This window comes from Triticum dicoccoides, chromosome 4A (assembly GCF_002162155.2).
Source record: "Triticum dicoccoides isolate Atlit2015 ecotype Zavitan chromosome 4A, WEW_v2.0, whole genome shotgun sequence".
Classification (NCBI taxonomy): Eukaryota; Viridiplantae; Streptophyta; class Magnoliopsida; order Poales; family Poaceae; genus Triticum; species Triticum dicoccoides.
In genome coordinates, this window is record NC_041386.1 from 140,956,500 (window position 1) to 140,983,736 (window position 27,237).

Genomic DNA, 27,237 nt, shown 5'->3' on the forward strand with positions numbered 1-27,237 from the left:
TAGGGTAATACTTTTGATGAAATTCCAATTTCAATCTTCTATAGTTCCATGATCTCGTGTGATCACATAGCCTATACCATATCAATGCGTCTCTCTTCAAAGATAAAGGGAAGACCTTCTTCTTAGCAACATCATCAGGTATACCTGCAAGCTTAAATAATCCACAAACTTCATCCACATATATTAGGTGTTCGTCAGGATGCTTTGTTCCATCTCCTGTAAAAGGATAAGCTAGCAGTTTTTCTATCATACCCGAAGGATACTCATAAGGAATTTCATTTTCAATAGGTTCAGTAGGTTGAGGAGAAACTCTTTGTTCTGTTGGTTGGGGTGAAGATACCCCAAACAAGCCCCTCAGAGGATTACTTTCCATAGTAACAAGTGACAGTAAATTTCAGCACACTATATAAATTTTTTCTTACCAAATTCCACCTACCAAAGGCGCTTCACTCCCCGATAATGGCGCCAGAAAAGATTCTTGATGACCCACAAGTATAGGGTTCTATCGTAGTCCTTTCGATAAGTAAGATTGTCGAACCCAACAAGGAGCAGAAGGAAATGATAAGCGGTTTTCAGCAAGGTATTCTCTGCAAGTACTGAAATAAGTGGTAATAGATAGTTTTGTGATAAGATAATTTGTAATGAGCAACAAGTAACAAAAGTAAATAAAGTGCAGCAAGGTGGCCCAATCCTTTTTGTAGCAAAGGACGAGCCTGGACAAACTCTTATATAAGGAAAAGCGCTCCCGAGGACACATGGGAATATCGTCAAGCTAGTTTTCATCACGTTCATATGATTCGCGTTCGGTACTTTGATAATTTGACATGTGGGTGGACAGGTGCTTGGGTGCTGTTCTTACTTGAACAAGCATCCCACTTATGATTAACCTCTATTACAAGCATCCGCAACTACAACAAAAGTATTAAGGTAAACCTAACCATAGCATGAAACATATGGATCCAAATCAGCCCCTTATGAAGCAATGCATAAACTAGGGTTTAAGCTTCTGTCACTCTAGAAACCCATCATCTACTTATTACTTCCCAATGCCTTCCTCTAGGCCCAAATAATGGTGAAGTGTTATGTTGTCGACGTTCACATGACACTACTAGAGGCTAGATAACATACATCTCATCAAAAAACCGAACGAATACCAAATTCACATGACTACTAATAGCAAGAGTTCTCCCTTGTCCTTAGGAACAAATGTAACTACTCACAAAGCATATTCATGTTCATAATCAGAGGGGTAATAATATGCATAAAGGATCTGAACATATGATCTTCCACCAATTAAACCAACTAGCATCAACTACAAGGAGTAATTAACACTACTAGCAACCTACTAGCACCAATCCCGGACTTGGAGACTAGAATTGGATACAAGAGATGAACTAGGGTTTTTAGATGATATGATGCTGATGAAGATGTTGATGGAGATTGCCCTCTCCCGATGAGAGGAGCGTTGGTGATGACGATGGCGATGATTTCCCCCTTTGGGAGGGAAGTTTCCCCGGCAGAACAGCTCTGCCGGAGCCCTAGATTGGTTCCGCCAAGGTTCCGCCTCGTGGAGGCGGAGTTTCGTCCCGAAAGGTTGCTTCTGGGTTTTTTCTCGACGAAAGACTTCATATAGCAGAAGATGGTCATCGGAGATCCACCAGGGGGCCCATGAGGTAGGGGCGCACCCTAGGGTGGGGGGCGTCCCCCACCCTTGTGGACAGGGTGTGGGCCCCCTGGTCTTCATCTTTGGCGAGGATTTTTCATCATTTATTATAAGGTATTCCGTGGAGTTTCAGGACTTTCGGAGTTGTGCAGAATAGCTCTCTAATATTTGTTCCTTTTCCAGCCCAGAATTCCAGCTGTCGGCATTCTCCCTCCTTATGTAAACCTTGTAAAATAAGAGAGAATAGCCATAAGTATTGTGACATAATGTGAAATAACAGCCCATAATGCAATAAATATCGATATAAAAGCATGATGCAAAATGGACGTATCAGAGAGCAATTCTAACAAGTCATGATATATTTTGGTCTCTCAAATAGGTGTGTCCAGCAAGGATTGATGACTTAAAACACAAAATAAAACAAGCAAAGACACATATCATACAAGACGCTCCAAGCAAAACACATATCATGTGACGAATAAAAATATAGTCTCGAGTAAAATGCCGATAGTTGTTGGAAGAAAGCGTGGATGCCACTCGGGGGCATCCCCAAGCTTAGTTGGTTGCTCATTCTTGGATAATATCTTGGGATTCCGGGGCATCTCCAATCTTAGGCTCTTACATCCTTCCTTCATCCATCGTAAGATAACCCAAAACTTGAAAACTTCAATCACACAAAACTCAACAAAAATCTTCGTGGGATTCGTTAGTATAAGAATAATAAACCACTACTATAAGTGTTGTATCAAACCAATTCATATTTTGTTTTTGTATTATATCTATTGTATATCAACTTTTCTGTGGCAAAAACTCATCAAAGAAAACCATAGAACCATCAAAATAAGCACACAACACAAAGAAAACAGAACAATCTGTAGCAATCTGACTACTTCGAATACTTCTGTAACTCCAAAAATTATGCAAAATTAGGACGGCCTGAGCAATTTGTATATTGATCTACTACAATTGGAATGGGTATTTTATTGCTCTCTGGTAAAATATGAAAATTAATTTCGTGAGAGTAAACGTTTCTGTTTTTTCAGCAAGATCAAACAACTATTGCCCAAGAAGATCCTAAAGGCTTTACTTGCACAAACACTAATTAAAACATAAAAAACACAATCATAATAGTAGCATAATTGTGCTAACACTCAAGAATAGAAAGCAAAAGGCAAAAATGAATTTTATTCATTGGGTTACTTCCCAACAAGCGCTATAGTTTTACGCCCTTAGCTAGGCATAAAGCAAGGATCTAAGTTTTGTCATCTTTGGTTCGAGATTCATAAGATGCCCTCATGATTGATTCATAAGGTGGCCTGATTTTTGTTTTAGGAAAGTGTTCATACCTTTCCTCAAAGGAAATTGGAACTTAATGTTGCCTTCTTTCATATCAATCACGGCACCGATAGTCTACCAAGAATAATTAGACAAGACGGATTGCAATCAATATTAAGAACAATAAAATCTATGGGCACATAATTCCTATTTGCAAGAATAAGAACATCATTAATCTTCTCATAAGCTTTTTAATAGTAGAATCCGCCAAGTGCAAATTCAAGGAACATACTTCAAGATTGGTAAGACCAAGCACATCACATAAAGATTTCAGAATTGTGGAAACACTAGCACCCAAGTCACACAAAGCAAAACACTCATAATTTTTAATCTTGACTTTGATAGTAGGTTCCCATTCATCATACAATTTTCTAGGGATTGAAACTTCTAGTTCCAATTTTCTTCCAAAGCTTTCATCATAGCATCAACAATATGTTTAGTAAAAGCTTTATTTTGTTCATAAGCATGGGGTGAATTTATCATGGATTGCAACAAAGAAATACAATCAATCAAAGAGCAACTATCATAATTAAAGTATTTGTAATCCAAAAGAGTGGGCACATCACTAACTAAAGTTTTGACCTCTCCAAACCCACTTTCATCAATTTTCTCAACAAGATTTTCACCCTCTGAAATATTGGGACGCCTTCTACCTAAAGTTGACTATTCTCCGGTACCTTTTTAATCATTCTTAACTTTAATAAACAAGGAATTAATAGAAGAAACACCGATCTTTTTAATATCTTCATCACTTTTGCAAGAATAATCACTAGAAAAAGCTTTTTCTAAAAATTCTCTTTTAGCTCTAAGCATAGCAGTTCTTTTCTTACTTTCATCCATAGAAACATAAAGAGCTTTAATTGATTCATCTACTTTAGGCACAAAAATTTTCATCTTGAGATTTTCCACATCATGAGCAATTCTATCAACACTTCTAGACAAATCATCAATCTTACTCAACTTTTCTTCTATGGAAGTGTTGAAAACTTTTTGTGTATTGATAAATTCTTTAATATTATTCTCAAGATAATAGGTGTTCCTATTATTATTATAAGATTGATTTCCATAGGAATTACCATAATTGTTAGAGGAATTACTAGGAAAAGGCCTAGGATTAAAATTACCTCTATAAGCATTGTTGTTGAAATTATTTTGAGAGATAAAATTCACGTCTATGGCATCACTATTTTGCTCAATCAAAGTAGACAAAGGCATATCATTAAGATCAATAGGAGCACTTCTACTAGCAACCAATTTCACAAGAGCATCAACTTTTTCACTCAAAGAAGAAATTTCTTCAACAGAATTAACTTTTTACTAGTAGGAGCTCTTTCGGTATGCCATTGCGAGTAATTTGCCATAATATTATCAAGAAATTTGGTGGCTTCAACCAAAGTAATTTCCATAAAAGTAACACCCGCGGCGGAATCTAAAAGATTATGAGAAACAAAATTCAATCCCGCATAAAAAATTTGTATGATCATCTAGATTTAACTCATGAATTGGGCAATTCCTTAGCATCATTTTCATCCTTTCCCAAGATTGCGCAACATGCTCATTTTCAAGTTGCTTGAAATTCATGATCTGGGTTCTAAGGGAAATAATTTTTGCGGGAGGAAAATACTTAGTGATAAAAGCATCTTTGCACTTATTCCAAGAATCAATACTATTACGAGGCAAAGAAGAGAACCAAATTTTTGCATAATCACGCAAAGAGAATGGAAATAATTTCATCTTGACCACATCATTGTCCACATCTTTTTTCTTTTTGCATATCGCATAATTCCACGAAGGTATTACGATGGGACGTGGCATCCTCATTAGGAGTACCGGAAAATTGGTCTTTCATAACAAGATTTAGCAAAGCAGTATTAATATCATAAGTCTCCGCACTAGTGGCGGGAGGAGCAAGCGGAGTGCCAATAAAATCATTGTTGTTGGTATTTGAGAAATCACATAACTTGGTGTTCTCTTGAGTCATGATGACCACAAAACAAGATTGCACTCAAAAACAGATCTGGCAAGAAAACGGCGAACGGAAAAAGAGAGGCAAATAAAACGGCAAATTTTTGTGTAGTGGGGGGGGGGGATGAAAGGTAAATGGTGAATAATGTAAATTGCAAGGAGATGAGATTTGTGATTAGGAACCTGGTTATGATGAAGATCCTCCCCGGCAATGGCGCTAGAAATTCTCCTTGATGGTAGCTGGAACTATGTCGGTATTTCCCTGGAGAGGGAGGGATGATGTAGCACAGCGACGGTAGGTATTTCCCTCAGTTATGAAACCAAGGTATCCAACCAGTAGGAGAACCAAGCAACACAATGTAAGCAACACCTGCACACAAATAACAACACCTCGCAACCCAACGTGTTAAAGGGGTTGTCAATCCCTTCCGGGGTATGGCGCCTCAAGATAGGCAAACGGATGTGAGGTAAATTGTAGTAGATTGATAGATCGAACACCAAATAAAATAAATAAAGATAAAATGCAACAAGGTATTTTTGTATGTTTGGTTTAATAGATCTCAATAAAAATGCAAAGGGAAAGTAGATCGCAAGGCAAATATATGAGAAAGGAGACCCGGGGGCTGTAGGTTTCACTAGTGGCTTCTCTTGAGAAAAATAGCAAACAGTGGATAAACAAATTACTGTTGGGCAATTGATAGAACCTCAAATAATTATGATGATCTCCAAGCAATGATCATTACATAGGCACCACGTCCAAGATTAGTAGACCGACTTCTGCCTGCATCTACTACTATTACTCCACACATCAACCGCTATCCAGCATGATGTAGACAAGATCCGTTTATCTATGTGGCGGTAGATATAAATCTCGTCTTTTTATCCTTAGTAGCAATGATACATACGTATCGATCGGTTCCCTTTCTGTCACTAGGATCAAGCACCGTAAGATCGAACCCACTACCGGGCACCTCTTCCCATTGCAAGATAAATAGATCAAGTTGGCCAAACAAAACCCAAATATCGGAGAAGAAATACGAGGCTATAAGAGATCAAAGAAACTCAAATAACTTTTATGGATATAAAAAGATATGACTGATCATAAACTCGAAGTTCATCAGATCACAACAAACACACCGCAAAAGAGTTACATCATATGGATCTCCAAGAGACCATTGTATTGAGAATTTAGTGAGAGAGAGAAAGCCATCTAGCTACTAACTACGGACCCGAAGGTCTACAAAGAACTACTCACGCATCATCGGAGAGGCACCAATGGAGGTGGTGAACCCCATCTAAGATGGTGTCTAGATTAGATCTTGTGGTTCTGGACTCTGCGGCGGCTGGATGAATATTTCGTCGATGCCTTTCGGGTTTCTGGAATATTGTGGTATTTATGGAGCAAAGAGGCGGTCCGGGGGGCACCCGAGGTGGGCAAAACCCACCAGGGCGCGCCTGGACCTCCTGGCACGCCCTGGTGGGTTGTGCCCCCCTCGGGACACCTCCCAGGTGCAACCAGGGCCCATTGCCTTCCTTCTGGCCCATAAAAAATCTCCGTATAGTTTTGTGGCATTTGGACTCCGTTTGATATTGATTTTCTACGGTGTAAAAAATATGGAAAAACAACAACTGGCACTTGGCACTATGTCAATAGGTTAGTACCAAAAAATGATATAAAATGACTATAAAATGATTATAAAACATCCAAGATTGATAATAAAACAGCATGAAACTATCAAAAATTATAGATACGTTGGAGACGTATCACCGTACTATATTGGATATGGTGCGATCTATGATGTCTCTTACTGATTTACCACTATCGTTTTGGGGTTATGCATTAGAGATAGTTGCATTCACGTTAAATAGGGCACCGTCTAATTCGTTGAGACGACACCGTATGAACTATGGTTTAGCAAGAAACCTAAGTTGTCGTTTCTTAAAGTTTGGGATTGCGATGCTTATGTGAAAAAGTTTCATCCTAATAAGCTCGAACCCAAATCGGAGAAGTGTGTCTTCATAGGATGCCCAAAAGAAATTGTTGGGTATACCTTCTATCACATATCCTAAGGCAAGATCTTTGTTGCTAAGAATGGATCCTTTCTAGAGAAGGAGTTTCTCTTGAAAGAAGTGAGTGGGAGGAAAGTAGAACTTGATGAGGCAATTGTACCTTCTCTCGAATTGGAAAGTAGTTCATCACAGAAATCAGTTCTAGTGATTCCTACACCAATTAGTGAGGAAGTTAATGATGATGATCATGAAACTTCAAATCAACTTACTACCGAACCTCATAGGTCAACCAGATTATGTTCCGCACCAAAGTGGTATGGTAATCCTGTTCTGGAAGTCATTTTACTAGACCATGACGAACCTACGAACTATGAGGAAGTGATGATGAGCCCAGATCCCACGAAATGGCTTGAGGCCATGAAATATGAGATGGGATCCATGTATGAGAACAAAGTATGGACTTTGATTGACTTACCCGATGATCGGCGAGCCATTGAGAATAAATGGATCTTTCAAGAGGAAGACGGGCGCTGATAGTAGTGTTACTATCTAGAAAGCTCGAATTGTCGCAAAAGGTTTTCGACAAGTTCAAGGTGTTGACTACGATGAGATTTTTCTCACTCGTATCAATGCTTAAAGTCTGTCTGAATCATGTTATCAATTGCCACATTTAATGAAATCTGGCAAATGGATGTCAGAACTGTATTCCTTAATGGATTTATTAAAGAGTTGTATATGATGCAACCAGAAGGTTTTCTCAATCCTAAAGGTGCTAACAAAGTGTGCAAGCTCCAGCGATCCATCTATGGACTGCTGCAAGCATCTCGGAGTTGGAATATACGCTTTGATGAGTTGATCAAAGCATATAGTTTTATACAGACTTGCGGTGAAGCCTGTATTTACAAGAAAGTGAGTGGGAGCACTACAGCCTTTCTGATAAGTATATGTGAATGACATATTGTTGATCGGAAATGATGTAGAATTTTCTGGAAAGCATAAAGGAGTGTTTGAAAGGAGTTTTTCAAAGAAAGATCTCGGTAAAGCTGCTTACATATTGGGCATCAAGATCTATAGAGATAGGTCAAGACACTTGATAAGATTTTTCAATGAGTACATACATTGACAAGATTTTAAAGTAGTTCAAAATGGAATAGTCAAAGAAGGAGTTCTTGCCTATATTGCAAGGTGTAAAGTTGAGTAAGACTCAAAACACGATCACGGCAGAAAAATAGAAAGAGAATGAAAGTTATTCCCTATGCCTCAGCCATAGGTTCTATAAAGTATGCTATGTTGTGTACCAAACCTATTGTGTACCTTGCCATGAGTTTGGTAAGGGGGTACGACATTGATCTAGGAGTGGATCACTGGACAACAGTCAAAAATATCCTTAGAAGACTAAGGAGATATTTCTTGGTTATGGAGGTGATAAAGAGTTCGTCTTAAAGAGTTACGTCGATGCAAGCTTACATATGGCTCTGAATGTGACCAAGGTTGTCAGAATCGCGATTTTGAATTGGATCGGTGCTCTGATGGCAGGATCGCAAATCATAGAATCTTCACTATGAGGATCGTAGAAACGTAGATTCTATGAACTAAAATCGTAGAATCATAGGGGTCATTTGGGTCATAAAGTCGTAGAATCGTATAACAGAATCACGATTCTGACAACCTTGAATGTGACAGACCCATTGACTAAACTTCTCTCACAAGCAAAACATGATCACACCTTAGTACTCTTTGGGTGTTAATCACATGGCGATGTGAACTAGATTATTGACTCTAGTAAACCCTTTGGGTGTTGGTCACATGGTGATGTGGACTATTGGCGTTAAATCACATGGCGATGTGAACTAGATTATTGACTCTAGTGCAAGTGGGAGACTGAAGGAAATATTCCCTAGAGGCAATAATAAAGTTGTCATTTATATTTCCTTATATCATGATAAATGTTTATTATTCATGCTAGAATTGTATTAACCGGAAACTTGATACATGTGTGAATACATAGACAAAACAGAGTGTCCCTAGTATGCCTCTACTTGACTAGCTCGTTAATCAAAGATGGTTAAGTTTCCTAACCATAGACATGTGTTGTCATTTGATGAACGGGATCACATCATTAGGAGAATGATGTGATGGACAAGACCCATCTGTTAGCTTAGCATAAATGATCGTTTAGTTTTATTGCTATTGCCTTCTTCATGACTTATACATGTTCCTCTGACTATGAGATTATGCAACTCCCAAATACCGGAGGAACACCTTGTGTGCTATCAAACGTCACAACATAACTGGGTGATTATAAAGATGCTCTACAGGTGTCTCCGATGGTGTTTGTTGAGTTGGCATAGATCAAGATTAGGATTTGTCACTCCGTGTATCGGAGAGGTATCTCTGGGCCCTCTCGGTAATGCACATCACTATGAGCCTTGCAAGCAATGTGACTAATGAGTTAGTTACGGATGATGCATTACGGAACGAGTAAAGAGACTTGCCGGTAACGAGATTGAACTAGGTATGATGATACCGACGATCAAATCTCGGGCAAGTAACATACCGATGACAAAGGGAATGATGTATGTTGTTATGTGGTTTGACCGATAAAGATCTTCGTAGAATATGTAGGAGCCAATATGAGCATCTAGGTTCCGCTATTGGTTATTGACCGGAGATGTGTCTCGGTCATGTCTACATAGTTCTCGAACCCGTAGGGTCCGCACGCTTGACGTTCGATGACGATTTGTATTATTATGTGATTCGATGACCGAAGTTTGTTCGGAGTTCCGGATGAGATCACGGACATGACGAGGAGTCTCGAAATGGTCAAGAGGTTAAGATCGATATATTGGAAGGCTATATTCGGACATCGGAATGGTTCCGAGTGATTCGGGTATTTTTCGGAGTACCGGAGAGTTACGGGAATTCGCCAGGGGAAGTTAATGGGCCTTATTGGGCTTTAGTGGAGAGAGGGAAGAAGGGCCATGGAGTGGCGCGCGGCTCCCCTGCCCAAACCGAATTGGACAAGGGGTGGGGGCGCCCCCCCCCCCTTTCCTTCTCCTCTCCCTCCTTTCCTTCTTTCCTACTCCGAAAAGGAAAGAGAATTCTACTAGGACTTGGGAGTCCTTGTAGGACTCCCTACACTTGGCGCGCCCCTAGGAGGGCTGGCCTCTCTCCCTTCCTCCTTTATATACGTGGGCAGGGGGCACCCCAAAGGCACACCAGGTCTTCTCTTAGCCGTGTGCGGTGCCCCCCTCCACAGTTACACACCTCGGTCATTTCGTCGTAGTGCTTAGGCGGAGCCCTGTGCCGGTAACTTCATCATCACCATCGCCACGCCGTCGTGCTGACGGAACTCTCCCTCGCCCTCAACTGGATCAAGAAATCGAGGGACGTCATCGAGCTGAATGTGTGCTTGGATCGGTTGGATTGCAAAGACGTTTGACTACATCAACCGCGTTACTAAACGCTTCCGCTTTCGGTCTATGAGGGTACGTGGACACACTCTCCCCGCTCGTTGCTACGCATCTCCTAGATAGATCTTGCGTGATCGTAGGAATTTTTTTGAAATACTGCGTTCCTCAACAGTTGTTGGTTGATAGTACGACAGAGGAAGAACCGACTATTTTGTGGAGCGATGAGAGCATTAGGGTGTTGCAGGGCGATCCAATCTAGTCAAGGCGTTTGGTCTGGTAGTAGTGCTTTTACAGAGAATTTCATCAGGAGACATTTGTTCTGCTGATGAAGATTTTTCAGGCCTAAGCCCCCAAACCTTTTCGGTTTGCATACATTTTTCCAGGCAACTAAGCATTGTGCATCGATGCAGGTTTCCTCTGCGGTCCAAAAGAAGGCTCGTTGAATCAAGTCTAGTGTTTCTAGAACACTCTTTGGAATAAGGAAGACAGACATAAAGTAGACCAGGATGGAGTCAAGTACAGACGACAGTAGGATAAATTTGTCGCCCTTAGAGAGAAGTTTGGCCCGCCAGCCTGTCAAAAAATTCCGGCATCGTTCTATGATTGGGAGGAAAGCGTTAGCAGGTAAGCATGTGGGTGCTAAGGGTAGTCCTACGCAAATTTGCGGGAAGGTGGAGGTCGTGCACTGCAGTGTGGTGGCAATGTCGGCTGCGAAAACAGGGCAGACGTGCATTACAAACATGGTTTTTGTGAAGTTTATAGTGAGGCCAGTTGCCATAGAAAATTTGTGGAGTATGCTTTTTAGCTGTATGGATGCGTTAATCGAAGCCTCGGTGATGATGAGAGTGTTGTCGGCGTACTGCAAAATTGTTGGCGGTAGGTGTGAGAACAAAGGGTGGCTAAGATGTAGAAGGTTGCAGTCTTGCTAGATCATCTGTTGCAGTAGGTCGGCGACAATGATGAAGAGATAGGGCGACAACAGGTCTCCTTGGCTTCAGAAGACTTGGTTTTGACCAGACAAAATGTGCACTTTTGCTTCTTCTATATACACTCAAGTTACAACAATCACACTAGTCTATAGGCGTACACACAGTCCTTATCAAAAATCAAACTTCAGGAGGCACATCAAAAGATAATAAACATATGGCATGCCCCGAAAACGTCAAAATACGCTAGCACAGATCAAACTGTCTTGGCATGGTGTTCTCGAGATGAAGAAAAAGGTGCATTTGACTCTACTGATATATTCTACCATTTTCTTCATGCAAGAACACGAGCACAAGACCTGCGCATAACATGTGAAACATCAGCCGCCAAATTGCTCCGAGGAAAGCTACTCACTCCAGCTATCCTCGTCATCGTCATCAGCAACCGCCTGTTTTTAAAAGAAGAAGGTGTCATCTCGGTACCGTGCCATATGGTAAAGCTATTGTCAGCTGAAACTTCTAGCAAGATATATACAGGATGAAGCGAGAGGGTTTAACCTGGCGAATCGCGTTGGCCCTCTCGAGAATGGCCGCCACTTGCAAGTTTGTTCTTGGACCACCCATCACATTTGGTCTCTTTGCAACAACCGGTTTCAAGTTGAAAGTCTGCAAACAAATCATTTTTATATTTAGGATATAATCTAGCTGAACAACGATGTTGTTTATGTGCAGGGTGAAGGCTTACCTTGTTCTTTATCTGATCCAACACTGTGTTCTTCTCATCTGAAAGCTTACTTGATGGCTGAACCAAAGTTGGAGCCTTTCTTAGCTACAAACATGAAAAGAAAAAATTAAGTCAATATACTCAGGGTGATGATCTTAAAGTGGTGGGAAAAAAACACAGAACATGGAAGTAGTTATATTGTATACCATGCTTCTATCATGAGAAATAACTTGAAGCAGAGGATATCTAGGTGGTTCTGGCACTGAATGAGGAGGCAACTTTGCTAGTTCCTCTTCTAATGCCGAAGAGAACTCCCTAATGTCATTGGATTTATCTTCCTGTTGCACTGAGAAGTCAGGATTCTGAATATCATCTTGACAAGGAAGCCCATTTGGTTTGTTTTCTTCTGAATCTGTAGTTGTGTTGCTATCTGCTGCTGACAATTCCTCCTTTTGGTCAAATCTTTCATGCTCCACAGTGGTCTTTTCAATTGGCAAACCACTGGTATGAATGCTACTGCAACCAGAAACTCCATTTATGAGCTGTTGTTTTCTCTCTTCCTCCTGCTTCAGTATCGGTTTTATATCTACGAGCTCAGACCAAGCCTCCTCTGGAATTACTATAAGCTCAGGCGGCTTCAAAGCGTGGATGTCGTCGCCTACTGAAGTAACGTCTGTGTTGCACTTGACTTCTGATGAGCAAAATAGATTAGAAGACTGCACATCATACTCTTTGTATCCTTCTTGGACATTATTCTCTTGAGAATCACTCTCAGGTAACAGATCTGTCCGAGTCTGACTACAAAGTGTTGTTGCCTGTGCCATTTCCTTCTGCGAACTAAAACCATTGTTCCAGCTTATTTCCTGAACATTTTCAGATTCTTGATTTGTTTCGCCGGGTGCAGAGTTATTTTCATTTTCTAGCTGTTTCACTGGAGGTTTTGGCCTTGGTGGTCTCCCGAATTTTGCAAATAAAGATGCGGATCCTGTCTGAGGCTTGGTCGCTCGCCACTGCACCGGCGGAAGAGGTGGAAGTGGTGGTGCTTCTTCAGTATCTTCAGAAGAACTAATCTCTTGTAGATTTATATTACTTGATGGAGCAGGAAGCACGTTCAATGACTTCTTCATTAAACCACTAAGCATCCAATCAAAACTTGAAATGCTGGGCAGCGGCAAATCTGTGGAGTCAGGAGCCAATTGATCTGCAAAAATGTCAGTGCTGATGCTGTTGCATGGATTAGGCGGTTCTTCATACAATTCATGCATTTCCCCTGTCTTTACAGTTGGATCTGGAGTGGCAGACATCATGGATGAGCTGTGCAGTTGCAGTTGCTCATTTTGGTCTAGAAGTTCACAGCTACCAAGAACAGTATCTTGTGGTAAACTAGTTTCTGGATGTAGACAGCACTGTTCATCATCTGGCACGGCAGCCTCGCTGCTGACTACTGGTTCAGTCACAACTTTAGGTAGTCCCGTTTCCACGACTGTTTCCAGCAAGGTGACATGCTTCATTTCAGGGATGTAGTTGTCCTGGCCTTCCCTTGCTGCTGCCAAATCTGCATCTTTGAGAGTGAATGGAGTTACTTGGCAAGGATCATCAGATTGCTTGGATGAAATCGGTGAGATCACATCATCTGGAACCGCATGTTCTCCTGTGTTCTCTGTGATTTCTTCCTCCGATGCATATTCATCAGATTCACTGCATCCATCAGCATCTTCCGCATTGACACGCTCTTCGCAAATGCAGACTTCTTTCAAATCTTCACCCATATCAGATGCATTTTCAGAAGCACCTTCGGTATGTATATCCTCAGTGTGCTCTTGAATAAGCTCTGATGCATGATTGAGCATGCCAGCAGATGAATGCTCATCAGGTGCTGCAACCGTCCATCCTTCCTCTTCTTCCTCCTCCTCCTCCTCTTCTTCTTCTTCATCTTCTTCTTCTTCCTCTTCTTCTTTTTTGGGACTCGGTGATGTGATGTCTGTCAGGTAGACATCGGTGTGCTGAAAACCATTTTCATCAGGCACTGAATCTTGTGGACTGTCAGCAGTTGGGACATCATGGTCTGACTCTTGGTCCACTACTTCCAGCTGGCATTCCCTTGAACCAACATCTTGAGGTGAATCAAAAGAAATGCTCTTCCTGAAACTCTCCTCCATGATTTCAATAGGAGGGTGAGCCATTTTCCGACACTTGACGTCGAATCCATCGCCATTCGCTTCAAACTCATACAAGTCAGTATCTTGAGTGCCATCACACTTGAGCTCAAGCAGCTCCTTTGCCATGTTACGGAGAGAATCAGAGAACGGGTCATGCTTCTTGGAGAGTTTCCTGGGCAGAATGCCGACTTTTGAGGCAAACAGCTCCATGCTTTCGACACACCTCTTGCTCGCTGTTTTCTTGAAGGAAATGGCCGAAACATTGTTCCCCTTGGCCCTTTTAGTAGCATCAACTGTACCATCGGGTGTAGCATTACTGACAATAGCATTGCTATTGGACTCCGTGGCTAATTCCCTTGTGTCGGGCTCTGAAAGAAGTATGTCACCAGTGAGCAGTTCCTCCAAGGAAACAGTCCTCTCATGCTCGCAAGAAACCGGCTTTTCTTGCGAAAACAATTCCTCCAACGAGCTAGTCCTCTCATGTTCACCACCAACAAGCTTGGCCTCCGTTACACAGACAGCGACATCTCCTTCGGAGTGATCAGCCTCGTCTCTGTTTGCTGAGCCAACATCTGAAGAGCAAGAGTCCTCCTTTTTACTGAAGGTACTAGACCTGGAGACGGCGGCACCCTGAGCATCAGAGCACATCTTGCCCGACGGTGCCGATGCAAAGGCACCTTGTCCACCATGGTCCCTGTGCTCTGAGTCTGTCTCCACTTCAGACCCCATTGTGGTGAGTGTGTCCACGTAAATATCAACTTCAGAGCTGTATCCCTTGCTGCTTCCTGCTGAACAGCTTGACGGGGTTTCTTGGGAAGTCGACCTCCTCTTGCGTGCTGTGGCGTAGTAGCCTCCCTTGCCCTTCTCAGTGCTGCTGGAAGTGTCCACCATGATATCTCTCTCTTCGGCGTTTGTGTCGGGTGAGTCGGTGAAAGATATCTGCACCTCTGACCGATCCATGGAGAAGGTTTTCTCCTCTGGTGAAGCCTTTCCATAAAGGTCCTGCATCTGCGGTCTGAAGCTTCGGAACACGGTCCCGTTTAGTTGTCGGTGCTTCAGCCGCTGGCGCCTTGGCGGGACCTCATCCAACGCTTCACCCGATAAATCAGTCTTGAACCTATGCAGGGAAATGGAAAGTTTGTTTGAGAAGGAATAAACAGAGAACAATAAAGTTACACTTTAGCATTAGATTTTTGTTGTTCTTATGGGGGATGGGGGTGTACCTTGAGTCATTGTTGGCTCCATCAGAAGGTCTGAAAATCTCAGCATTCTGCAGGTCCGGCCTGATCTCCTGCAAAAGGAAGGAACAAAATATGTTGAATATCCTTTCCAGATAAACAGTTAGCACAAGAAACTCTTATTCTGATTTAGACTAGTAGGGTTATATCAACAAAGATTACAACTGAGTGAACTAGTATATATGAACTTAATGCAATAACAACACTAGAGATTAACAGTTGATTACCATGGTTCTAATTGGTCTTCTTTCTGTTCTAATTCCTTCCTGCAGCATTCTGGAACACGCGGAATCTGTCTTGAAGAAGGCCGGGTCCGAGTATCTCTTCATGCACGTTCCCTCGCCGCCGATATCATACCTGAAAGTTGACCAAACTTCCATAAACACGAGTACATCGCTTCGTTACCTCCAACTTACAAAAGACAGAAACTCATCATACTTGTCAAGCATGAACAATCTTGGAGGCCCATGGCACTGCTTGATGGAATCCATGATGAAGCGAGGCGTGTCGCCCGTCGTCACAACCCCATGGTCCACCCTCAGGTTCGCATGCCAATCAACTCCTGCATGAGCATGGCAACGTTATCTCAGTACAGCAAAAAGAGAAAAACTACAAGCAGTCCAAAGATGCAAGTTTACAGAGAGGAAGTTTGTGCTCTGTGCTGAACCCACCCCTGTTAGAAGCAACGTACAGGTAATCTCTGTGACAGACGTCTTTCTCCAGTAGGGGCAACTCTGCCTCCAGCTGCTGCACCCGGAGCACGAGCCCATGCCCCCGCGCCGACGCGGTCATCACCTCGTCATACAGCCCGTGGAAGACCTCTGCTGCAAATCTGCTCACAGATGATGGTGCCATACGATGGCATCATGGTCAAGACGTCTGAGTTATGAATTCTGATGCATCTTCCTATAATTGCACTAGTACGTTATAGCGAAAAATTGAAGTGGTTGCAGAAATTTCGTCTGAGAAGAAAAGTGCTTACTAATTAAATGCCACTGCTACACCAAAAGATCATAAGACCAAGAACACTGAAGATTGAACTAATAGTATGGAGTATGTCCTAACATGTGGCTTAGGTGCAATTCAAGAACCTCTGAAACATTGAAGCCAAACACAAGGATATTATAGCTGAGTTGTACAGTTGTACTGGACCCCTCGCATTAAAAAAAAACATAAAAGAAAGAAAATCTGAAGTTGATGAAAAACCGAAAAGCCAATGATCGTCTCCATCGATCCCAAGAACAACTTAAGGGGGGGATTAATTTGATAAGGGAAACTCGATTGTAATGCAGCGTCTTGTGATTTCTAGGGGTCAAACTTTGGTTACTTTTAGAGCAGTATTGCATTGTCTTTGCTTCAACCTTGAAACTCTATATACAATAATCAAAGTTGTTTTCTCTATCAGTGAATGAATGGGAACATAAGATTAAATAATGGTGGAAGTTATATGATGACAAGAGAGTGCTTGATCACAACCAAGAAAAGGAAACTGCTCTGTGTTGCCTAGCAAGGACAAGACTATCAACAGCAACAGTTAACCACCTCGAAGTCAAGGGCGCTAATCCATACATCAATCACCTAGTTTAGTTGGTCTGGAAAAAGGGTCTGAAAACCACCGAATTTGCTCATAACAAAAGCATTAGGTGATCTACTCGCTGTCAACACCACTGACCCAGCAATACTGATGATTCATGACGCAAAAATAAGAATCCAAAAATGTTCGCAAGAAGTAGAATTCGTCCGACGGAAGAAAAGAAAAGAGAAACTCAGAAGAGATAGCAAGGGAGGGAGCGGCATGGACGTACTCTGCGAGGTCGCCGAGCTGGCGGAGGAGGCCGACGAGGCCGGCGGTGGCGACGCCGTCGAGGACGGCCTCGGGGTCGTGCTGGTCGGCCCGCTTGTAGAGGTCGCGGCCGCCGAGGGAGTACTCGTTGGCCACCGTGTGCCTTGACAGAGGCATTGTCGTCCTTGATTGCTCCGGACGGGAGCTCCCCTCCCGCCTCCTGCTGCTCCTGCTCCTGCAGCAGCAGCAATGGCAGCTTTTCCCGGTTGATTGCCGATCCCGGTGGCTCAGGCAGAGGCAGGAGCGCAGAGGTGTAGGAGGATCCTCCTACACTTTAGGATTGGCCTCGCTAAATGAAGGCCCAAAAGGTTGGGCGTGGCCGGTGTTTTTCGCGGCGGTGGCCTTTCTGTTTTTTCTGTGCCTCTTTCTCGTACTTCTCAGGGGAGGGAGCGGGATTAAAGGGGGTTACTCGTAGCTAATTGCGGTGTCTCTCTCTCTTGGTTTTATCTCCGCAGCAACGAGAGGGGCCCGCCCATACTCCGGCGTAGTGCATCATGTGAACTTGTTAATGGACAATGAGTCAATGTTGCTTGGTACTATAGCGGAACTTGTTAAGTGTGATCCCCTTCACTGCCGTGCCCGTGCGTAACTGAATTCGAAGGTGGCTTCGGAATGACTTTCCACGCCGTCTGCGATGGCAGTTTTAACTGCCTAGTGCCAACGCCAAGCTTCCCATGAGCACATTTGCGTTTGCGCAGAGTAAATTCTACTTACACAGCTCCTGCTCCGTGTGATTATTCAGATTTCCACTTACATAAGCGCGTGTTTAATCCCGTAAGAATCAGGAAGGACATCCATATCCAACCAGACAACGGTCACAGGGCAAAACCAGCTAGTTGATGCCTTTTTACGTGTCACATGATGCCGTTACACGACGAAAACACGACTCACAGGCGCAGTACGCTACAAGATTTCGTCCCGATTTTGACGGGACAAAACGGTGCCCAACCACAACACCCTACAAATTCCCCAACCCCACAGCACACTATCTGTAGCCCTGCAACAACCAACCAGCCAGCATAGGCGTAGGACCAGCATAGGTTGCACGAGCGAGCGAGCGAGCACAAACACCAGAGGGAAGGGAACTATTTCCTTTTAGAAAGTTAAGGAAATTTCGCCTGCCTTCGCTAGCCGTCCACCTCCCTCCACTAGAAAGAAACATGGCGACCATGCACACATACTGCACATTCTTCAACTTCAAAGCTACTCATACAAGGCGGCCAACGGGGAGGAGATACGCACCTAATATGAGGGCCACGAATGCAACAGCAATCCCATAATTGCTAAGCCGTAGTGGTACAAGGCGGCACGCACGCCTCCCATTAAACAAAAAACAGGCCACCAAACCAACCATCCCACTACTAAAATACTTGTTCAACCATCAGGCATCATGCCGGCAACTACTAAGGTGACACTTCCGATTTCCGGCCAAAATATATATTACTGGAATATACACCTCATTCATTCATTCATCTCTGACCATGGACTAGAGGCAGGAGGAATATAGATAGATAGGCCTGATGATTTTCTCTTGCCTTTTAAGCGAGGGGTACATCGTCCATGCCTTGTTAACTTCTCCTACCACTGTAGATAGATAAAATGATCATGCATAGGCCACGATACCAGACTTGACAAGGACAATACCAGGGTTCACATGAAAACGTAGAGCCAAACCTGATTTAAAGTAGCACATACTTTTTAACTTCTTAAACAACAAGCAAGTCACTTCCAAGAAATACAGGGTTAGAAAGCCAGCACAAGCACAGCACAGCAGCTTGAAAGCTTAAGGTGGAAAATCTTACAGTTACAGATTTCTTTTGGCCGGTTCCGAGATCACATGGATCGTTTTCACTTTTTGGCGTATGAGATGGCCATTGGGTTCTCTGGGCTGATCTTGAAACCCTGGAGGGCTTCCATTGCAACCATGGACTGGTTCTCATCCTCGTACTCCACAAAAGCAATGCCTGGCTTGGCTTCGATCATCCGCACCTCCCGGAAACCAGGGTATTGCTGGAACAGGATCTGGAGCATCATGCTCGTGGTCTGGTCCGGCATGTTCTGGAGGAAGAGGATGTTGTTCGGCGGAGCAGCTGGCTCTTGCGGAGGCTTGGCAAAACGAGAAGGTTGATGACCCTGCACAAGTAGAAAAGGTTAACTAAATTACTTCAAAAAGAATCTCAAAGTTGCATACCAAAATTCATGCACCGCTAAATGTTAATCTCAAACTAATAAGTACACTAATACTTGGTTTGTTCACATATATATCATTCATGAAGGCGATGCTGCATTCAACAAAGATTTTGATGCTAGCAAGATATGGTTTCTTACTAACAACTACTCCCCAATTTAACAGGACAGTATGAGCGTGGCATGACTAGGAACAGTTAAGACGGTTGAATATCTTTGTGGGATTAGGTCAGTAAAGGCAGAGTGCTCACGGCATTGGTGAGCTAAGATACCTAAACATAAATTAAATATAGTGAATGGAACGAACGACAAGACTATCTTCCAACTCAAAGACACTGAAAATATTTCAGCTTAATCCATGACTCAAGTAGACCAGCCAGCTCAAGTCAGATTAGTTTCTGACATAACGCTTAGGTATGCAATCATATCAGCTTTCTAGCAGGCCTGGTGCCCTAGTGAAACATAACAGAATACAATATCAGCACCAACTTGCAGCTCAACTACTACAAACTTTTAGAGGTATACATTGTCAAAGGAACACTTCACCAAGGTCGAAACTGCCAGTGTGTTTGATTGGTGCCAAAGGTTGCCTGCTATGGATTGGCCAACATTGGCTAAACATGAACTAGAGTTGGGAAAGCAGCATTGGCATGCCAAAAAGTTGGCCCTCGTCCAAACAAAGATCGATATTTTGGTCATAGCCAAAAAAAAGTGGTAAGGTACAATTTACACCCTTCAGACGAAGGAGCAACTACAAATAATAACGAGGTCTGCAGAGCTAGACGTGATGCATTTATAGATGTTTGGTCGCAGTTGAACGCTTACACATAAACTTCAGAGACACCCAAGTAACTAAAGGTGTGCCATACAATCTAGCAAACTGATTAAAAACAGCTTAACAGTAGTTATAGTGACTAGATCATTCAGATTCTGTCGGTGAAATTTTTGATAGAAAAGAAAACGAGTGACACACTCAAACACTTTAGACAGCAAGCATATATAGTCTGACATTTCTACCTATTAAAAAAAACTAATTTCTACATATAAAACGATAAAAAGGAAGGCAGGCTTTGTGGTGAACAAGTACAACATACTACATAAACAAACACATCACTTCATATCTTCAGTAAGGCTAGTACAATTTGCGAATTTTTGGCATACAATACCAATGGTTGCAGAGATAACACACAACATGGTTAAACAACAAATAAAAACCAAAGTGTGGCTTTTAAACCGAGAACTTACAGTTCCATTGCTTGGGGCAACAGGAGCACTAGCACCAGGTTGTTGCCCATCTTCAGTTCGCCGTTTTTTCTCAGCAGCTACAAGGGGAATAAGAGGCAATGGCCAATATGTAAATACACACTTTGAACATTTCAAACAGTAAAATAAGGAAAAGGTGCATGTTATGCCCATTGAACTATTCAAGTCATCTCATTTCAAGTAAGTATGATACCATCTATTTCGTCACCTACAACAGTTGAAGTGCGAGCGCATAACACCCTTGTTCTAAATTTACCACATCTTAGAAACATCAGTTCATAAAATTGACTATGGCAGCATCCATAGATATGTGCTTACAAAGAAAAATATCCGGTGGTAACTACGTCACAGTGGAAACCGGTGAAAACCAAGCCAAACAAAAAAACATATTTCCAAGCTACCGAAAATTCTGAAACAAAATGCGGAGGTAATGTTCTATAATAAACATCTAAAATTTCAAGTACAAAATAAAATTCATTTGGGTGGTAGGGAAGGTGGTAGGGAAAAAACAAATTCAGCAATGATTTCATTCCCCCCAAATAGATAAGTTTGAAGTTGAAATTTTACACGATAGAGTATTACCTTTGAAGCATAAAGTTCTTTTTAGAATTCTCGAAAGAAATTTTTCACGGAGTTTCTGTCGTAACTTGGTTTTTACCAGATACTTTCCCATGCTTCCAAGGCATGCATGTAATGACATGTGTCTTAAATTAAAACAGAAATCAATATAAACGAATGGCAGGACCCAACAACAGTCATGGCCACCTCTGCCTCCATCCCTTTTCTCTCCAGAAACCACTCTTCAGGTAGAGCGGTAGCGCCCACGACAAGTCCAGTAACAATGGCATCGAAGATGAGTTAGAGGTTCTAGGTTACTGAATGTGCTCTGGTCATCTCACGGAGGACCTCAAGCTGCCAACACCCAAGTCCCATTGCTATTCAGAGCACATCCATCTTAGTGTCACTGGGAGGTCAGATCGCCTGCACTCCCTCTCTGGTGTCTACGGAAAGTTGTGCTGAAATACACTTCTTTGCCTATTGTTTACCTGATCTTACCATTACACGAATGAAATGGGCGCCAGTGTGTGCATTCCATTATTCCATGCCATCTCACATTGTTGAAAACCAATGTTCAAGAAAGCGTTTTTAGGCGGCGCTTAAGCGCTGAGCGACAGCTAAACGCTTCGCTTCTTGCCTAGGCGCAACTTTTAGCGTTGAGCGAAAAAAGTGTGATTTAGCGATCACTTTAGCGCTAAGCGCTGGCTGAGCATGCTCTCAGCGCGCTTAAGTGACGAAAAGTCGAAGAAGGCGGGCCCAAAAGTCAGGTGGGAGCTGAAATAGACACAGGCGAGAGGGGGAAAGGGGGGGGGGGGGTATATAAGGCCCGGCCCAAAAGTGGCCTGTTCGGCTAGGGTTACTGGGTTAGAAGGAGGGGAAAGAAGAGAGCATTGTGACGGCGGCTTCTGCTCTGCATCCAGCTTGGCTGCTGCTGCAGCTGCCTGAGCAGCTGCTTGGCTGCTGCCATTTATCCTATATGCTCATTCTAAGACAATGTTATGCATTTATGCTTGCTGTGTGAACCACTGAACATTATCCTTATGTGTTATTTGGCTATTTGTTGTGGTGTGTGAACCACCGAACCTCAACCTTATATGCTATTTCAGATTTATTTTTTCAGTTACCTATGTGCTATGTCTCCTGTTTTCTTGTGCATATTATTCAAAAACAGCCAAATTCTGGCCAATTTTTAAAAAACGCTTAATCCCGGTTAAGCTGCGCTTAAGCGGCCATTGCTCTAAGCTGTGGCCTTCCGCTCCGCTTACGCTCACCGCTTTTTTGAACATTGTTGAAAACACAAGCAATACGACTAATGAGGCAGGAACCAAGGTGACAGGATGCTTTGGTGGCCTCAGTATAATGAGGCAGCGAGCGAGGCAAGTGAATGGATAGCAAGCATTCCTGGCAGAAGCACGGTTTTTTAGGCGGGTGGCGAACCTGCTCCTAGCGCCCAGACTGCCTAGGCATCGCACAGGAGTCTAGGAGTTGCGCTGCGGCAGGGTGGAGGGTGTCTGGGGTATGTAGCTAGAGGCTGCTGCAGCACACAGTGGGGGCTTTGCAAGGAGCCTAGACCCCAGATTTCGGCAAAACAGAGTAGCAGGCCTGCACTGAGCGCGCTTTTCCCCGGGGTTTTTTAACCTTTGGCACAAGCAATAGACAGCAGCATGTATGATGCACCACAAGAATTGACCATGCCAACAGGGAGGAGGGGCCTAGGGGGGGTGATCAGAAAACAGATGTGGTGATGTAGTAAAGCCACATGATAAGGTGGGTGGTCATTTTACGTTATTTGCCTACCTTGGTAAATTTCAGATTACTAGTTTTGTACACTTTCAAAATGTTAAAACGCATCAGCACGCCTGCTGACACCACATTGGATCAATTGCTGAGAATGATAACATGCAAATAAAAGGCACCCAAGATCGGGGTGTGAAGGGGTTATTGGCACCAATTTAAATAACACAGAGTGCAAGTGGATGCTATCATACATCATAGTTGAAATTAGACTACATAATTCAATGGGCAATTATAGTTTTTCTTAAATGGTTAAATAAAGCAGCATTAATCTCCATAGAAGTAGTTATATGTTCTAACAGGGCAGGTTCTGATTTCGAGAACAGAAAAGCAAGCTAATATGCACACTAGTGTAGATGTTATCATCATTTTGGCTCCCCTGATGTACTAACCCAACATATCCAACTAGGATTGCTGCTAGTTTATTATCTCAACGGGCAGTTGTAGTGTAGAGTGTAGACTAAAACATAAATAAAATCTACAATTAGAAATACCTTTCTCCTCTTGCTTCTTCCTTTTCTCTTTAGGAGCATAAGACCCATCTGCTTTTGCAAAACAGTCAGACTTTGTTTTTGCATATTGTACCCGCTGCATAAGGGAAGGGAAAGAAGTAAGTTGTCAACCATGGTATTGTTAAGACTAATTTTGTTTGCGTGTCAATGCGACACAGTTTCACTTACAGGTTAAAACAATAGATTCAAATAGGAGTAACAACTAGATAGATAAAGATTACATGCTTCAGCATCTAGTCAGAGATCATCTGGACATATGATTCTTGAAAGAGTATATCAGTATAACCTAAGCAAGTAGTGTCTGCTAGCACCATTTGAAGAACAAACGTCTATCGTCTATCCACAGTATTCTACAAACTGTTAATCAAAACATTGTAAAAGACGAAGGCTACAAGGCTGTATTTTCTACGGGTGGGTTTGGTCCACGGATCATGAACAATTTCGCCATACCTAAACTTAGGCAAGTGACATAGTGTATGTGGCAACCTAAATGGTCGCCATAATTGTGCCAGTTAGGCAAAGAACTCTGGGTTAGCACACATGGGCAAGCCTCTGCAGATTGCAAACAAAACACAAGACTTAAACTCAAGGTATAACTTTATTGTGCAAAAATTTACCAGCGGAGACTTTGAAGTGGAGCATTGTTGTGCTAAACTGCTAATGCAAATCTAAGAACCATATAGGAACTAGGAAGACTAAATAAACCACTTGTGATAATCAGAAACAGATTGCTTGTCTCGGACCAACCATACCCACCAAGCTTCTTATGCACAGAAGAGAACACGGAGAATGAAAAGTAAAACAAAACACCTGACATTTTATATATAATCTAAAGTGGAGATGTTTCACCATTTTTTTGCCGTAAAAATCGAAGTCCTGTAGGCCCCGGAAAGCGTTGGTAGCCGCTGTAATTTCACTGAATGCCACCCAGGCTTGCCCCCTCAGTTTATGAGTTTTCAAGGCCACAACATCCACTATCCTTCCATACTGAGAGCACAATGCATAAAGTGATCTCTTCAGCTCTGCAGGAAAGATGAACACTCGTTACAGCATGAACCGACTGAAATTACTAGCATACTACAGCCTACAACCAAAGAGCTACTATTGTTTATGCAAACTCGATTTAGAAAAATATATGGCCATGCTCGCTTGGACATTACAACTATGCTCTGTAGAGGGAGGCAATAATTTTGCCCCTTCAAAGCTCTGACGCAGCTTGCAGAGAGTGAGACATTCCTAAAAGGATGAGACGGGCTGAGCCAAACACAGGTTCCAGCAAAAGCATGAAACGAAACCAAAATCGGGCAGCTCAGTCAGCTCCTACGGCCAGCATTTAACACTATGAACTAACGTTTCATCTCTCGAGAGTCCGCACCATATCCTACGAACCGAAAGCGAGGCGCGGACGAGCAACAGCCTGGATCGGGAGGCTAGGGTTTTAGGAGAGGGATTTTGCCAGCGGGTGCGGCGGGACGCTAAGCGGCCGGGTGAAGAATACCTTCTTTCTTGACCTTCTCGTTGAGGTTCCTGAAGTAGACGGTCTGGTTCGGGGGAACGTCGCCGGACAGCATCGCCACCGCCGTCGCCGCCGCCGAAGACGAGGAGGAGAGAGGCGAGCGCGAGAGAGAGACCTTGCTGTTTCGGGCCGGGATATTCTAGTCGCTGATTTTTGGGTTTCCAGTCCCGCTTCCGCTTATCTCTTCGGGCCTCGAGGTCGGTACAGGCCAGGTCGATGGGCTGTATGGATAATATGGGCTCAGCCTGCTTGTCTGTGGACCACGTAGACCCATATTGGCTGGGTTTGAATGAATTTTTTGTATACCTATTGGGCTTTTAATAGTAGTCCGGTTACTTTGTTCTGCTTTTTTCAAAAAAAAATTCTTAACGTCTCTCGAAATTTTGCCCCCCAAAAAAGGACAGGCTGATTTGCTACAAAAAAGTGAGTGCTTTTTCACTCGCTGCATGGTAAAATCGGTCCATCATCTAACTTTACCTCGTATATATACTCTCATTCTAATTCCTCACTTTTGAAAGGTTCCAACAGAAACGTTCCTGGTTCTGGCAAGACCAGGTAAACGTCGCTGCTCTAAGTAATCTCATGTCCATTAACCGAAGAACTAATCACGTTTACTCTGTCAAAAGTTTCACTGATCGCGGCCACTTTTTCCCGAACGGAAAAACATCAGCTGAAGTTCGAATGGCGTCGCCAACAAGCAGCGGCAGCTAGCTTTGCACTTGCACGACTGTGAACGGGCTAGCTGCCAGGGCTCTTCCGCGGCGCCTTTCGGCAAAACCCGATTCCGGAGCTGGAAACGCCGCTTGGCATTGGCCGCCACTTGGTCGCCGGGACAGTCGGTGTTCCTGGAAGCTGCCCGTTCCATGGTGGAGTGGATCCCTGCGAGAAGTGCTGGATCGTCGCTTTTCGGTCGGAATCACCGCCTTTTTAAATTAAGGAAGGATTCCGTCCGTCCTAATCGGACGGTGGCTGTCACGTACTAGTGCCCAGATCAGCCACCCCCGTGCGGAGCCCCTTTCCATCGCACGGCTGGGCGCCCAAGTTGCCGCCTGAACCTGCTAAGTTTAGCTGTCGGGGCCAATTTTGCAGCCCATGAGCAGGGCTGCAGGGCACAGGCTAGTTCCAATTGCAGCAAAAGGACGGCCAGCGAACGTGCCCCTTCCAATTACGACCCTGCAGGTCGGGGGAGTGGGACTCGATCTTAGTCCAGGGTAATGACACTCGCGAAGAAGGAAATCCATGATTATGCGGCGATTATATATACTTCAACTTGATCGGTTCAACCAGCTCAAAAGAAAGAAAGAAAGAAATGGTCAGTTCAGTCGCCTGTATATTTCCCTTCCATGTCAATTCGGTTTGTCAAGAGCAACGCTAGATATCGGCGGCCTTAACAATTAAGGAGTGAATATTATGGAGACGCAAACTTAGATGCGCGACAAATGAAGTCCTCAAAAAAATGTGTGAAACCAGTTTTCCATTTGACTAACAAGACCTCTGCCTTCCGAGAAGTGCATGGATGAACCCGGGTACATATGAACCCACTTTGAAAAACACATTTCTAAATTCTAAAAAAATCTGGAAAAAAATTGCACGGGTACGTCTCCATGTTCTATGTGCGTGCATAAAGTTTCATGAAAAAATAACTTTTTTTGTGCCCTGTGCAAAAAAGACAAAAAATTATGTCGTGAAACACTATTTAAAAGCACTGAAATTTGTCTTTTTTGCGGAGGCAAAACAAAAAGACATTTTTTGATAAAACTTTGTGCCGCGTACACACATTTGCGAACATATATGCGTGATATTTTCTTTTGATTTTTTTGACATTTTAAAACGTGCTTAAAATGCATTTTATGAAAAGTGGGTGCATATGCTCATGGGTTCAGATGGTGCCCTCTCTCTGCCTTCCCCATCTCATTGAACAACAACTAAATTATTTTTAACTTGATTTCTACAAGGATTTCAACAACCATTTGAACAATCGTTTCAACTAGTATTCGATACAACCACGCCAAAACTAACAAACAGCCCCAGCCACCTCCTCTTCGAAAAAGATTAGGGTACCTCTACCTCCCGTCGGCGTTGCCGTCGGTCCGCCTCGTCTGCGGTGGTCTTAGGACCATGGAGGCGCGAT

The 27,237-nt window shown here is 43.1% G+C and overlaps 2 protein-coding genes across 3 annotated transcripts; both read right to left on the reverse strand.

Moving 5' to 3' along the window:
* Positions 1–11,411: 11,411 nt before the first annotated feature.
* LOC119285443 (SCAR-like protein 1) lies at positions 11,412–18,055 on the reverse strand. 2 transcript variants are annotated; one of them, XM_037564714.1, is made up of 9 exons: positions 17,239–18,055; positions 16,105–16,265; positions 15,872–15,995; positions 15,661–15,790; positions 15,419–15,486; positions 12,243–15,312; positions 12,058–12,141; positions 11,871–11,978; positions 11,412–11,761 (listed from the first exon to the last, which is right to left on the reverse strand). In XM_037564714.1, the coding sequence occupies exons 1-9, from the start codon at positions 17,391–17,393 to the stop codon at positions 11,720–11,722; spliced, it is 3,942 nt and encodes a 1,313-aa protein (XP_037420611.1). In that variant the 5' UTR covers positions 17,394–18,055; the 3' UTR covers positions 11,412–11,719. The 2 variants fall into 2 exon arrangements, with proteins under 2 accessions (XP_037420611.1, XP_037420612.1); XM_037564715.1 differs by lacking the exon at positions 17,239–18,055 and adding an exon at positions 16,416–17,023.
* Positions 18,056–18,925: 870 nt separating this feature from the next.
* On the reverse strand, positions 18,926–25,261 carry LOC119285445 (U2 small nuclear ribonucleoprotein B''-like). Its single transcript, XM_037564716.1, has 5 exons — positions 25,089–25,261; positions 24,440–24,612; positions 23,573–23,666; positions 20,709–20,785; positions 18,926–19,409 (listed from the first exon to the last, which is right to left on the reverse strand). The coding sequence occupies exons 1-5, from the start codon at positions 25,159–25,161 to the stop codon at positions 19,125–19,127; spliced, it is 702 nt and encodes a 233-aa protein (XP_037420613.1). The 5' UTR covers positions 25,162–25,261; the 3' UTR covers positions 18,926–19,124.
* Between the last annotated feature and the right edge of the window lie 1,976 nt (positions 25,262–27,237).